The sequence below is a fragment of the Epinephelus moara genome, chromosome 11, assembly GCF_006386435.1.
Source record: "Epinephelus moara isolate mb chromosome 11, YSFRI_EMoa_1.0, whole genome shotgun sequence".
In the NCBI taxonomy this organism is placed as follows: domain Eukaryota; kingdom Metazoa; phylum Chordata; class Actinopteri; order Perciformes; family Serranidae; genus Epinephelus; species Epinephelus moara.
In genome coordinates this window covers 25,390,857-25,402,884 of record NC_065516.1, presented here as the reverse complement: position 1 = coordinate 25,402,884, position 12,028 = coordinate 25,390,857, and the positions used below count along the sequence as shown (strand labels likewise).

The 12,028-nt window shown below is 42.9% G+C and overlaps 1 protein-coding gene across 1 annotated transcript in view; it reads left to right on the top strand.

The window, feature by feature from the left end:
• Positions 1 to 315: 315 nt before the first annotated feature.
• Positions 316 to 12,028, top strand: part of dap (death-associated protein) — a 24,327-nt gene continuing 12,614 nt past the window's right edge. The window contains exons 1-2 of the mRNA XM_050057279.1: positions 316 to 516; positions 3,785 to 3,884. Coding sequence (XP_049913236.1) covers positions 462 to 516; positions 3,785 to 3,884 — 155 coding nt within the window. The 5' untranslated portion in view covers positions 316 to 461. The remainder of the gene's footprint in view (positions 517 to 3,784; positions 3,885 to 12,028) is intronic.

The window sequence follows — 12,028 nt, the reverse complement described above, 5'->3', positions numbered from 1 at the left end:
TTCTTTTTGGCCAGATCTTATTTTTCTTTTATTTAAGTTTTTTTTTGTTTTGTTTTGTTTTGTTTTGTTTTATTTTTACCAGATCTTTTTTATTTCTTATTCTTAGAGGAGTTTTTTTTTTTTTTTTTGCTATTGCAAGAACAATCCTCCATACTTACTCATCACAGTTGTAAACAGGAGGATACATTTATTAATATATTAATAACTGTAACCTAACATGAATTCCCTTCACATATTCAGACGCTGCCTACGTCCAACGTCATCGCGCTCCTTACGTCTTCCAGCTCCCGACGGTTCCGCATGACGTCATCACGCACCGTTTCCAAACAATACTCAGGAAAAAGCCACGTTGACGTCCCAGGCTGAAGTGTAGTCCACATTTTGAGGCAGAATAAAGCAGGAATTTAGTTTGTCGGACGCTCTCGGATCCTCTCTGCTGCAGACTCCACATCCGGTCAGACATGTCGTCGCCGCCGAAGGAGAAAGTGGAAACCAAAGGAGGACATGCCCCTGCAGGTAAAGCTCCTTATGCTGCTGCTGCTGCTGCTGTGCTGTTTGTCAAAGCTTCCTCTAAACATGAAGGCCTTTGTTTGCTTCTGCTGTGTGTCAAACCAAACAGCACATGATGATGATTAATACTTATGCAATCACTACACTTGGAGATGCCTCCGACTGGCTGCGTGTCTCAGCCTTCAACACTGCACGCATCTGCCATATTTCACAGTTTCGCACATTTCCTCACTTCCTGATTGGCCTCAGATCTTGCAACATTATCAGACCTGGTGTTATTGTAGCGATTGATAATCACGGCAGTGTAATGTAAAGGTTTAGTCGCTATCTTACAGTAATCTGCTGCTGCATGTCGATGACGTGGAGGTCACAGGCTCCAGTCCTGTGGATTTGGGCTGAGTGAAACACGTACGTGGACATGGGAAATGTGGCAGGGCACTGGGCCTCAGCAGCTGCAGGACTGATAGCACAGTGAGATAAGAAATGCCCCTCGTACCCAACCTGTGATTAGTGGGAGGCCCTCAGCACACATGACTCAGTCTTTAACACACTTACAGGTGTGTTAGGAGCACTGACATTTTAGTTTCTTTAACCAGCCCCTCTGTAGTGAGGTGAGAGGTCAATGTCAGGAGCACAACAGCTGTCCTGCAGCTGCTAACACCTCAGGGACTTAAGAGCACATTGGCAGGATGGCTGCTCGCCACCACAGCCATCTTAACTTGGTCTTTCCATTGAGGGAATAATCTCCCTGCGTTAACCTGCTGTGCAACTTAAACATGTGCTCATGATCTAATTAATCAATATAGAGGTCACACATTCACGTTAACTATGAAGTTAAAGTCTTACACAGTACATTGTGAGGTAAGTACAGCGTCTTATTTTTATTTATTGATTTATTTTTAACTTTTATTAAACTAGGAAGTCCCATTGAGATCAAAAATCTTTCAGCAGCCAATTAAAACACATTTAAAATGCAACAAATACGTCATAAATTACAAAAATCCACAATAATACAACAACTATTCAAACATAGTGGCCTCTCAGGAAAAACAAGGGCATGTCTCTGTCAACACATTTTTTATGATGCCCTTAAATTCATCAATAGAAAAGTGATAAGTGTTTCTAATTTTAGATCTTTGTGAAGATTGTTCAGTGTCCAAGGTGCAGAGTAGGAGAATGCAGCTTTCCCCAGATCTGTTAAAACCCAGGGGTTCATTAAAAAGCTGCCACTTGGAGGAGTGTAGCTGGTAACTACCAGAGCTGAAGTTTGCCCAATATTGCTTTATAGATGAAAATATACCAGTGCTGATGTCTACGAATGGTCAGTGATGTCCAACCCACCAAATCATAAAGAATACAGTGATGAGTAAGTGACTTAGCATCTGTAATAAAACGTAAAGATGCATGGTACACTGAATCAAGGCGACGTAAAATGGAGGAGGTTGCATGCATATACAATATGTCACAGTAATCAGTCACAGACAGTAAAACAGCACTTAGTTCTAAAATAAAAGTCCGTTTATTCAAACAATACAAGTCCACCATAACGCATCATAAACCACTGACATAGACATACAGTAGATAAAGAAAAAATCAGACACACAAAAAAAACAAATCAACAAATCATTTTCATCCTTCTTCTAAACTTGGCCTTAATCTATTCCATATAAACGACAAGCCAGAAAAATTTCAGTTGTACTGGAAAGAGATATTCGATATCCCATTGCCATGGAGACAGGTGTATGATGTAATCTGAAAAGCTATAGATTCCAAGTCGTAATATTTTCAATTTAAAGATTCTGTGCAAAATACTGCCGCCAAGAAAACTGTTTTTTGGTTAGGGTATAGAAGAGGATGGAAACTGTTGTTTTTGTTTTTTTTTATTTTGGTTCTCTCCTCATGTGGCACCTTTTTGGGCGACTATCAAAACATGGCCTGCATCAAGTTCGATTGTTTTAACCACGTGCCCTTAAACAATAATGCTTGGTGAATTAAACAACGTTTGTCCTAGCATTTTAAATACTTACAGGAAAATTAGGAAAAAGATTTATTGTTGTTTAAAGATGGCACAGAGTCTTATAGTGTGTCTCAAATCACATACTTCCGTTAGTACAATTCTATGTAGTATACTATGTGCACTATGTACTCATTGGCGCAGTGCACAAATTTCGACGAGGTAGTGTTTTCTCAAACCAAACACGGCCGGAAATGACAACCGCACATTAGCTAGTTAGCAAACTAGCATTTGCGTTATCGTTCGTGGTACTAAATCATTACAAACTGCTAAATTAACCCAATAAACATACTGCTGGCTTATACTCGACAACAGTATAGTGGTGCTTAGTTCAAAAAACACATGTATTTGTACAATGCAGCTACGTTCATGGTCGCACAGTCCTCTGCCGCCATTTCCAGTTTGAAAAGTGGTCCCTCCCCTTCCGCTGCGTAGCCAAGATGGTGAGCATTGAGGGCGAGAAGTGCCCATAGTTCCACACTCAACTTTTTGACCGTTTTGAGTGCACCATCCAGGTACTCATAGTGCACTTCATTTTTCCATACTTCTCATTGTGAACGCACTTATGCACTCAAAATAGTAAGTAGGTACAGAAGTACGCGATTTGAGACACAGCATTATTTTTACCTAACCACCAAAATGCAATATGGCTTAAATGTATTGTTTTATATCAGTATCTGGGATCTTTGTAGTTTCTCACAGTCTTAATTAGCTGACAATAAGTTAACTCTGAAAAAACACACGTTCTCATCATTGACCCTGAACGTATCTCAAAACAAATTCAGCCCCCTCGCTACGTGCATAAAATCAGGTGTAAAAAATCTGTGTGTTATTCTGGACAGTAATTTGACTCTGGAGCAACATGTAAAGAATGTAGTCCAGTCTTGTTTTCACCAGCTGAAGAATATCTCCAAATGTAGGTCACGTCTGTCCTCCAATAACCCAGAGAAAATCATACGTGCTCTTATATCCGCCCGCCTCCATTACTGTAACGTCTTGTTCACCTGCAACCACCAACAAATCGATCCTCACACATCCCACCTATCTTGGCCTCCCTGTGTTGGCTTCCAGTCTCTGTTAGAGTCCATTTAAAGTTCTTTTAATCACATTCAAAGCTCTGATAGGCTTATTGTGTGTATGAAAGTGTGCAGCCATGTGTATATGTATGCATGCTTACAGTTATGTGTTCAACTCTTGAACCAATTTTCTCAGTTCGTCTGGTAGTAAATGCATATATGTGTGTGTGTGTGTGTGTTGCAGTAAAAGCAGGAGGTATGAGGATAGTGCAGAAGCACCCGCAGGCCGCTGCTCCTGAGCCACCGCAGAAAGATGAGGATGAAGAGGAGTACGTCAGCAGCAGGTAACACACCTATACAGTCATGGAGAGATAACTGAACGGCCTACAGGGCAGGGGCCCAAGGAGGGAGGAGGCCCCTGGCTGTGGTTGTAAAGAGAGACAAACTGTGTGTTCCAGTACCCACACTACCATACTATACAGTGTGCCTGAAAAAGATTTAGTATGTCCGGAAACATGGTGTGTCAAATGCAGTATACCAAAAATATCAGGATGTTCTACTACACCCGGTCTGATTTTAAGCCAGCATGCTTTTCTGGCAAACAGATGACGGCTGAATAGCTGTCAGATGCCACAGTGACAAATGACAGCGCATTCAAGTAACTGATGACCAGACGAACAGTAGTTCGTCAAATTGGTTGTTTAAGTGACCAAATAAATATTACAACAACAATAGGACGTAACTATGAAAATGACACTGCAGATGTAATTTCACTGTCGCAAATATATGTTAGAATCTACAATCTGTGCAGTTATAGCTTTAAAGTTAAACTACATACATTGCAAAGTAACAACAGCAGAGCTCTCCAGGTTGATCTCCGTCTCTGGCGAACTCTGAGTGCCGTTTGTTTATCTCCAAGGTGACGGATATAAAAGCAAGAGGGTCAAAGCTCAGGGTGTGTAATGAGAAAGTAGTGTGTCCTGTTTGTGTCCATAGAGCATGCAACAGTACATACTTTTTAAGGGCAGCTGCAGTACCTACTAAAAGTAAAAAGAAAAAGCATGTGATTTGGAACGCACCCAAAATGACTATAAAGACACATGTAATGACCACAAAGACAGACATATTGACCATAAAGAGAGACCAAAGGACGACAGTGAGATGCAAAAACATTTTTTAGCATTGGCCACCAGGCCCCTAAATTAGGAGGCCAAAGTACATTTTTGGTGGCCTAAATGTCAGCTCATTTCAAAACAATAAAGAGCCTTCCGTAAATGAAAAGACATTGAAAGTTCTTTGTAAACATATCATACATTTTTTTTTCTCTTTGGTCTCATAGTTTGCAGTCTACTCCCCACCCTGTACCTTTGCCTCATTCATATCTCACTGGCTCCCTCCTTACATGTGCTATACAAACATTACAAAAAGCAGTACAAAACCTCTTCTCCATACTTCCAGGGGAACCTTTCTAGCCACTTCACCTGCTTTGTTTCTGGGTCTTCTCTAAGGATCATGTTAACAGTGTAAGCAGGCTTAGTAAACCCATACTTTCCCATATGGTTGGCAACAAATCGGTCACCGGCTAGCCACATATCCATTGCTAGCCGGCGACAAGTACTTTTCACTGTTTCTGTAGAACGTTGAACTGAACACGAATGAGTCGAGATGTTTGAGGGACTGTAACATTGTGCTGGCGAAGGCTTTGCAGTATGGGGATTTTTATTAGTTATTTAAAGGCCCATTTATGCTCCCTTTACGTACGAAAATGTATACGTCCGTTTCAAACGATGTTACCGTCACTGCCCACATACTTCCATGCGCCCTTTACGTTGGCATGGATGTTAACCAATATATCCACCAGGAGGCAGCCCAGAGTCAAGTTTATGACAACAACAAACTCAAAAACAAACATGGCGACTGTGGAGGAGATATTGATAATGTACCTCTTGCATAAAAGACAAAAACAGGGGCAGCGTTATAGGAGGCGGTGGTCGGTGAGGCTGTTAAATACATCGCGACTGGAGGACGGAAAATTCTGTTCTCTAGTACTGCCGATGAGAGATTTCTTCTTCGTGTCTCACTAGAGCTACGTATCGGGTAGTGACGGCAACACTGCCCCCACGGTTCCCGGTGGTACTGCTCCGTTTGGCCCGTATCCGTAAGCTTTATGGAAACGTGCAGAAATATGGACGAAATGAACGCAGAGCACGGACAGAAGGCTCCGTCCGTATCAGGATCCATATTTAACGTTGAGCATAAATGGGCCATAACGCTCATTTAAGCTAGACAGGAAATCTCATTCTCAAAAGAGACTAGAGAAAACTCAAGGGGCGACCTACAGGCGATATCTGGTGACCACAGGGTAACTTTTTGTGGTCATGGTCCGTCAGGCACATGGCACATGAGGAATCCGTAAAAATGACCACAAAGAAAGACAAAACGACTGCAGATAGACATGCAATGACCACAAATAGAGACAAAACAACTACAAGGAGAAACATGGGGACTGCAAAGAGAGACAGAAGGACCCTGAGGAGATACAAAATGAATACAGAAGTCGTGGCCATGCCGTTTATAGTCGTTTTGTGTGTCTCTGAGTCTGAATGTCTTGCTCTTATATTGGAGAGGTGAGGGAGACCTCATGTTGTTCGTGCCCAGGGGCCCATTGTCTCATAATTTGTCCATGCGCTCAGTAAAGACACACACAAGCAGCTACATACATTTACTGCAGAGGTAAAACTGATTCTCTACAGTAAGATGGAGAGACCTTGATTTGTACGTTATTAATCACACCCACAAACACAAACGCACCCTGCAAATTGTCAACTAAGCAATTTAGCCTCTTCCACGTTTCTATAAGGCTGCACTGTAGGCAATTCTGCTGCAGACTTGTTGTGTACTGTTGCCAACTAATTTGGTAAACAACATAATTACTGCATAATTACAGCATTAACTTGAACGGCCCATTCAGCAGTTGCTATTGTTTGCCATAAGCAGCCTCGGTTTGCATGTTTTACATCACGCCGGCTCTCTTTCTGAGTGACAACAATTGTTCTGTTTCCATACTAGCATGTTCGGATTTTGCTGCTTGAATGCATTGTTCCTACTGAGGTCACTCCGTTCTGCAGGGTGGTGCAAGTTGTTGCTTTTTTTCCAGCGTAACTGTGTGTGTCTGCTTCTACACCCACATACGTCTACTCAGTATTCATGAGTATCGGTACAGGTGGCATATTCACACCGCATATCTGTGTGTGTGTGTGTGTGTGTGTGCGCGTTAATCAGAGGTGATAAATGAGAACTGACGAGCAGTGCACAGCCGAGAGCAGGGTTCAAGAACATTGCCAACTGTCAAGAAATTCTGCATGCGTGTACTTTAGACACGCAACCTCACACACACACACACACACACACACTAAAATATACATTACATGTGCTTCTCCCACTTTGTGTCTGTTGACGAGTATTTTCCTGTAATTCAGAGCAGGAATAGAATCAAGCCTGTCTGTGGCAATAAGTCATTTCCTTTTGCTCTGTGCCAAGTTGAGTGGCAGTAATAGACAGAGCATAAAAGTGAGGTCAAGTAGATAACAGAAGTAGAAAAACAACATGCGAGCTTGGCTTTTACTTCTCAAGGGTAAAGGCTCGCTTGAGGAAGAGATCACTTCAGACAATGAGAGAAACACAGTTGTAGGAGACACTGGTCAGGGTGTAACCACCATTCCAGTCTTTTAAATATGCACTTCCTGATTTTTGTTGTGTTGCTTCACAGGACATGGTGCAATACTGCATATCTTTGAGATTTAAACAGTCTTTTCTTTATGAATTAATCTTGCAAGTAATGACATGTATGAAAATGCCATTAAAAGTTCCTCGAGCCCGGTGCCTTCTTTTATCCGACCGACAGTCCAAAACCTAAAGAGTTTCAGTTTACAATAGAGAAACACAGCAAAACCATGGGGGACCCCGAGGCATTCCCAGGCCAGATGAGATATGTAATCCAAATCCAGCGTGTTCTGGGTCTGCCCCGGGGCCTCCTACCTGTGGGACATGCCCGAAACACCTCCAGCAGAGGCGCCCAGAAGGCATCCTGATCAGATGCCTGAACCACCTCAACTGACCCCTTTCGACATGAAGGAGAAGCAGATCTACTCTGAGCTCCCTCCGGATATCCGAGCTCCTTACCCTATCTCTGAGGCTGAGTCCAGCCTCAGAGAGTCCAGCCTCATTTCGGCTGCTTGTATCCTTGATCTCATTCTTTTGGTCACTACCCAGAGCTCATGACCATAGGTGAGGGTTGGGACGTAGATGGATCAGTACAGTAAATCGAAAGCTTTGCCTTTTGGCTCAGCTCCTTCTTCACCAAACCGACGATCCATCTCACGCTCCATTCTACCCTCACTCGTGAAACAAGACCCTGAGATAGTTGAACTCCCTCACATGAAGCAATAACTTTCTCCCAACCCAGAGGAACAATCCACTGGTTTCCGGCAAAGAACCATGACCTCAGATTTGGAGGTGCTAACTCTCATCCCGACCGCTTCACACTTGGCTGCAAACCACCCCAGTGCCTGCTGGAGGTCACGGTGTGATGAAGCCAACAGAACCACATCATCTGCAAAAAGCAGAGATGCAGTTCTGAGGTCCCCAAACCAGACCCTTCCTCCCCCCGGCTGGGATTGTCTCAGTTATCGGTTATCCAAAAGGTTACATTTCCTGTCAATCATCTGATCAGTTGAGCTCTAAATTAAATTAACACTTGATTGTTAATCCCCAGTGCGGTGATGTCATTCTAAAGAGCAGGAGCAAATGAGCATTCAGATTCCAAAGAAATGACTCCCCACTGTTTTTACAATTATATCATTACCTTTATTACTTGCATTGCAGTCTTACTTGAAGACATGATGAGTGTGTTTTAATAACTGGCAGAGGAGCCAGCTGAATATCTGCTTTGTAAAGTCAGTATATAACATTGTGGGTTTACATATCTCTGACTCTTCTCTCTCATGTGCTTACTGGCCTCTTGTCTCACCAGAGACACACAGGGTTGAACAGTCCCCTGAGTATTTATTCTTCTCACTTTACTTCCTTTTAGAGCTTCCAGTCAAAGAAGAGAAATCATTACTTTGGCTGTGGAAATAAATTAGACAAACAGTGCATTTTAATCACTGAGGGATACCATTTCAATCCTTTAACTTGATAAACTCCCCTCAGCCTGGCTGTGTGAACGCAGGTTTACCTTCCCTCCTGCGAAATGTTTATCTTTACCTAAAAAATGACCTGTCAGCCCATCCAAAAAGAGAGGCTGAGTAACTGCACTCCATCAGCGAATGCAGTCGCTGAAACTCCCTCAGTCACGGCGCACTCTGTCTGTCCCTCTCCATGTCACGCTGATGGACGTCTAGCAGGTGGCTACTGGGTAAATTTCACATTAGCAGCAGCCAGTGAAGCGTTGTAGTCAGGGGAACACCTGCCGTACCCAATCTAGCCGAGATGGACAGATGGGGCAAAGAGAGAGAGATAGGTGGCCGGAATTATGGCGAGGAGGAGAGGGGGGGATTATTATGGTATGGAAAGCAAGGGATGATATGAAGATATGAAAAAGGAAAGGTTTTACTCAGTAAGAGAGGGAGTAATAGGAGAAGGGTGGCTTCGGGTAAGATACAGGCACGAAGGGGAGGCATAAGCCAGAGCGAGCTGGTGACCCAGCAGAGGCTTCCTGCCTGCTGACTGTCAGGTGAATGTGCTTCAAATGCATCTGGAATAAATCTACCGTGCATTCAGGTAAATCCATGTTTCTCCATCTGTTTGAAAATATGCTGTTGCAGTGAGACTTAGAGATGCAGGAGGAGTGGAGAAGGAGACATAGTATAAGGAGGTAAACACACAAACATATGGTTGCTTCATCACGTAACATATTGCTTCCTGTTCAAGTGAGTATATGTTTTATGAACTGCTCGCACATCCGCTTTCAGCTCCATGTGTAAAAACTACGTGGAAGGTGATCATAAGGCCTCGTGTCGCTTGCACTGTCACCTCTCCTACATGTTTTGGTGAGAGGTGGATATGTTCCGGCGCCTCAGAAAAAGAGCGGGCGTGTGCTGCGGGCACGCTTGACTAAATCGCTGCACACATGCACCAAATGTAGGAACTGTTGTGAAATGTGCAGCAAGCTGACAGCTCGTGGTGAGAAGTTGCGAGGAGAGGAAGAGAGAGAGGGAGAGAGGTAGGGAAGAGGAGGAGGAGGAGGAGGAGGAGTGGAGACAGGCAACAGGCATCAGTTTCTATGGCAACCACCACCTCGCCCACGGCAACAAACTTCCTGCTCTGCTGAAGCAAAGAGAAATGGGTGGGGTAGTTGTGGTGGTGTTAGTGGTGGTGGTGGTGAGGTGTGGCTGCAGAGCTGAAGACAAAGAGGAAAACACCACAGCATTAATGCACATCGCACTCTTTGAGTTATTAGTTAAAATTAGCATTCTGTATCTCCCTGTCTTTTTTATTTTCCTCCCTCTTCTAACTCTCTTGGCACAAAGCGACTCCTCCTCAGGATTCCTTACAGCTCTCTACTGCCCCCTGCAGGCTCCTCCATCTCTCCATACCCTCCTCCCAATCACACCAAACTACAGCAGAGATCTTTGTCACTTTTCTCTGTGTGCCCTTCCCTGAGTTTCTCTTTCTATTTTACTGTGCAAACAGAATAAATTCCTGTTGTCTGTCTGCTACATGTGACTCTACAGTGTCTGTGTATTTAACAGCCAGTTAGGTGAAAAGTTTACACTCTCATCTTTCTCTCTGTCTCACTTTAAACAAGTTTTTTCGTGCACTTTTGAAGGAGTCAGATGCTTGTTAACTGTCTCTCTGACAGGCTCACAGCCCTCACTCCTGTCTGTCTGTCATGTCTTATCTGTCTGCCCTCTGTCTCCCCAGCCTTCGCGCCCAATACTAGTAACAACGAGCAAAGTTTGATGCTAACAGGCTTCAAATACAATGCCGATATTCTTTTCTTTCATCCTTGTTATTTCTTCCATACCTCCTCTCTCTTTGCAGTCTGTTTTCAATATTTCAGGATTTACCTTCAGATTGCACAATGGAGATTGACATTCAATAGAATAAAGACATGTGACAACCCAGCGTGAGGTGAATGTCAGCCCACGCTCTCTCAGTATGTGAATACGAGCGTACCTGTGCACCTCAGCCCTGCTGCGTCTCGCCTCATTGTGGCTTCAGCTGAAATTGAAACTGAAGCAGCAACTGTACAGATGAGCTGTGTGTCCTGCAGCATGGTGTAAGACACAAGATACATATGTAGAACATGTGATGTTGTTATGAAGATATTTTACCTGTGAGGCACATCGTTCAATGCAATTTTCTACATTTGCGTTTCAGGAAAACAGCTTGACTGGTCTGTGGCAGCTGAGCACTAACATGCAGAGGTGTGAACTGGAGTCACAAATTTGATGGCTGTAGATTCAACAGTATTAAATCAAAAAAGACTTGCAACTCAACTTGGATTTGGACACTAAGGACTTGTGACTCCACTCAGACTTGAGTCTTTGGACTTGAAACCAGGCCCAAAAGATCAAACTATGTTTTTTAAAAAGCATGCCACAAAGTCATTTCCCCTTCATTCCCTGAATCAACTAACGTAACGTTGTTTATACCCAGCAAGCTGAAACTTTATTCTCCAGATGCTCCACTTTGTTTGAACTTGAGTGCATCCAGTCAAGTCTCACAAGAGAACCATGAAGAACTTGCGTTATGTTACCTAGTGCCAGCTGGAAGAAATAATACCAAAGATATTTTGTTCACATACAAAAATAAAGCAGTAGTCAACAAAACATTAATGTGTAGCGGGTCGAAAATCACAGTCAGCAACTTCCAACAAACTTGTTTCAAACAAATAAGTACAAATTTTACAAAGCATCTGTGATTTTTATAAGTTCAATATATTATTAATCTGTTGTTAAAATGGCATTACAGTTGGCGAAGAGCACATTGTGACTTGTGTAGGAGTTGAAAGTCAAAGTCTAGGACTTGGGACTACTGATGGCTTGCTAAACAATGACTTTGGCCCATCTCTGCTAAGGTGGGATTTATACTTCTGTGTCAAATCGACGCTGTACCTACAGCATAGGCTGTGCGTCGATGTGCATTTCCTCAGAAATATTTACACCTTGCAACGACGCAGACTTCCTATCTATTTCTGTAAGCTGAAACCATTTCCCTCAGTGGAAACAAAGCTTTTATTTACTTTAATTTCACAAATAATAAACAATAAATTGTGAGGACAATAAAGCCTCCACAAAATAGCTTTTTAAGTCTTGTCAAGAGACTAGATTAGAGATTTTATCCTGGTTTCATATGAACAGAGAAAATGTCCGCTCGTCGCTAGGCTAATTTATACAATGTAAAATGCCATAGGCTTGTGCTAATAACGTTAGCATGTTGTATTTGTTTGGAAAACGTGTTTAGTATAAGACAGTTGTTTTGT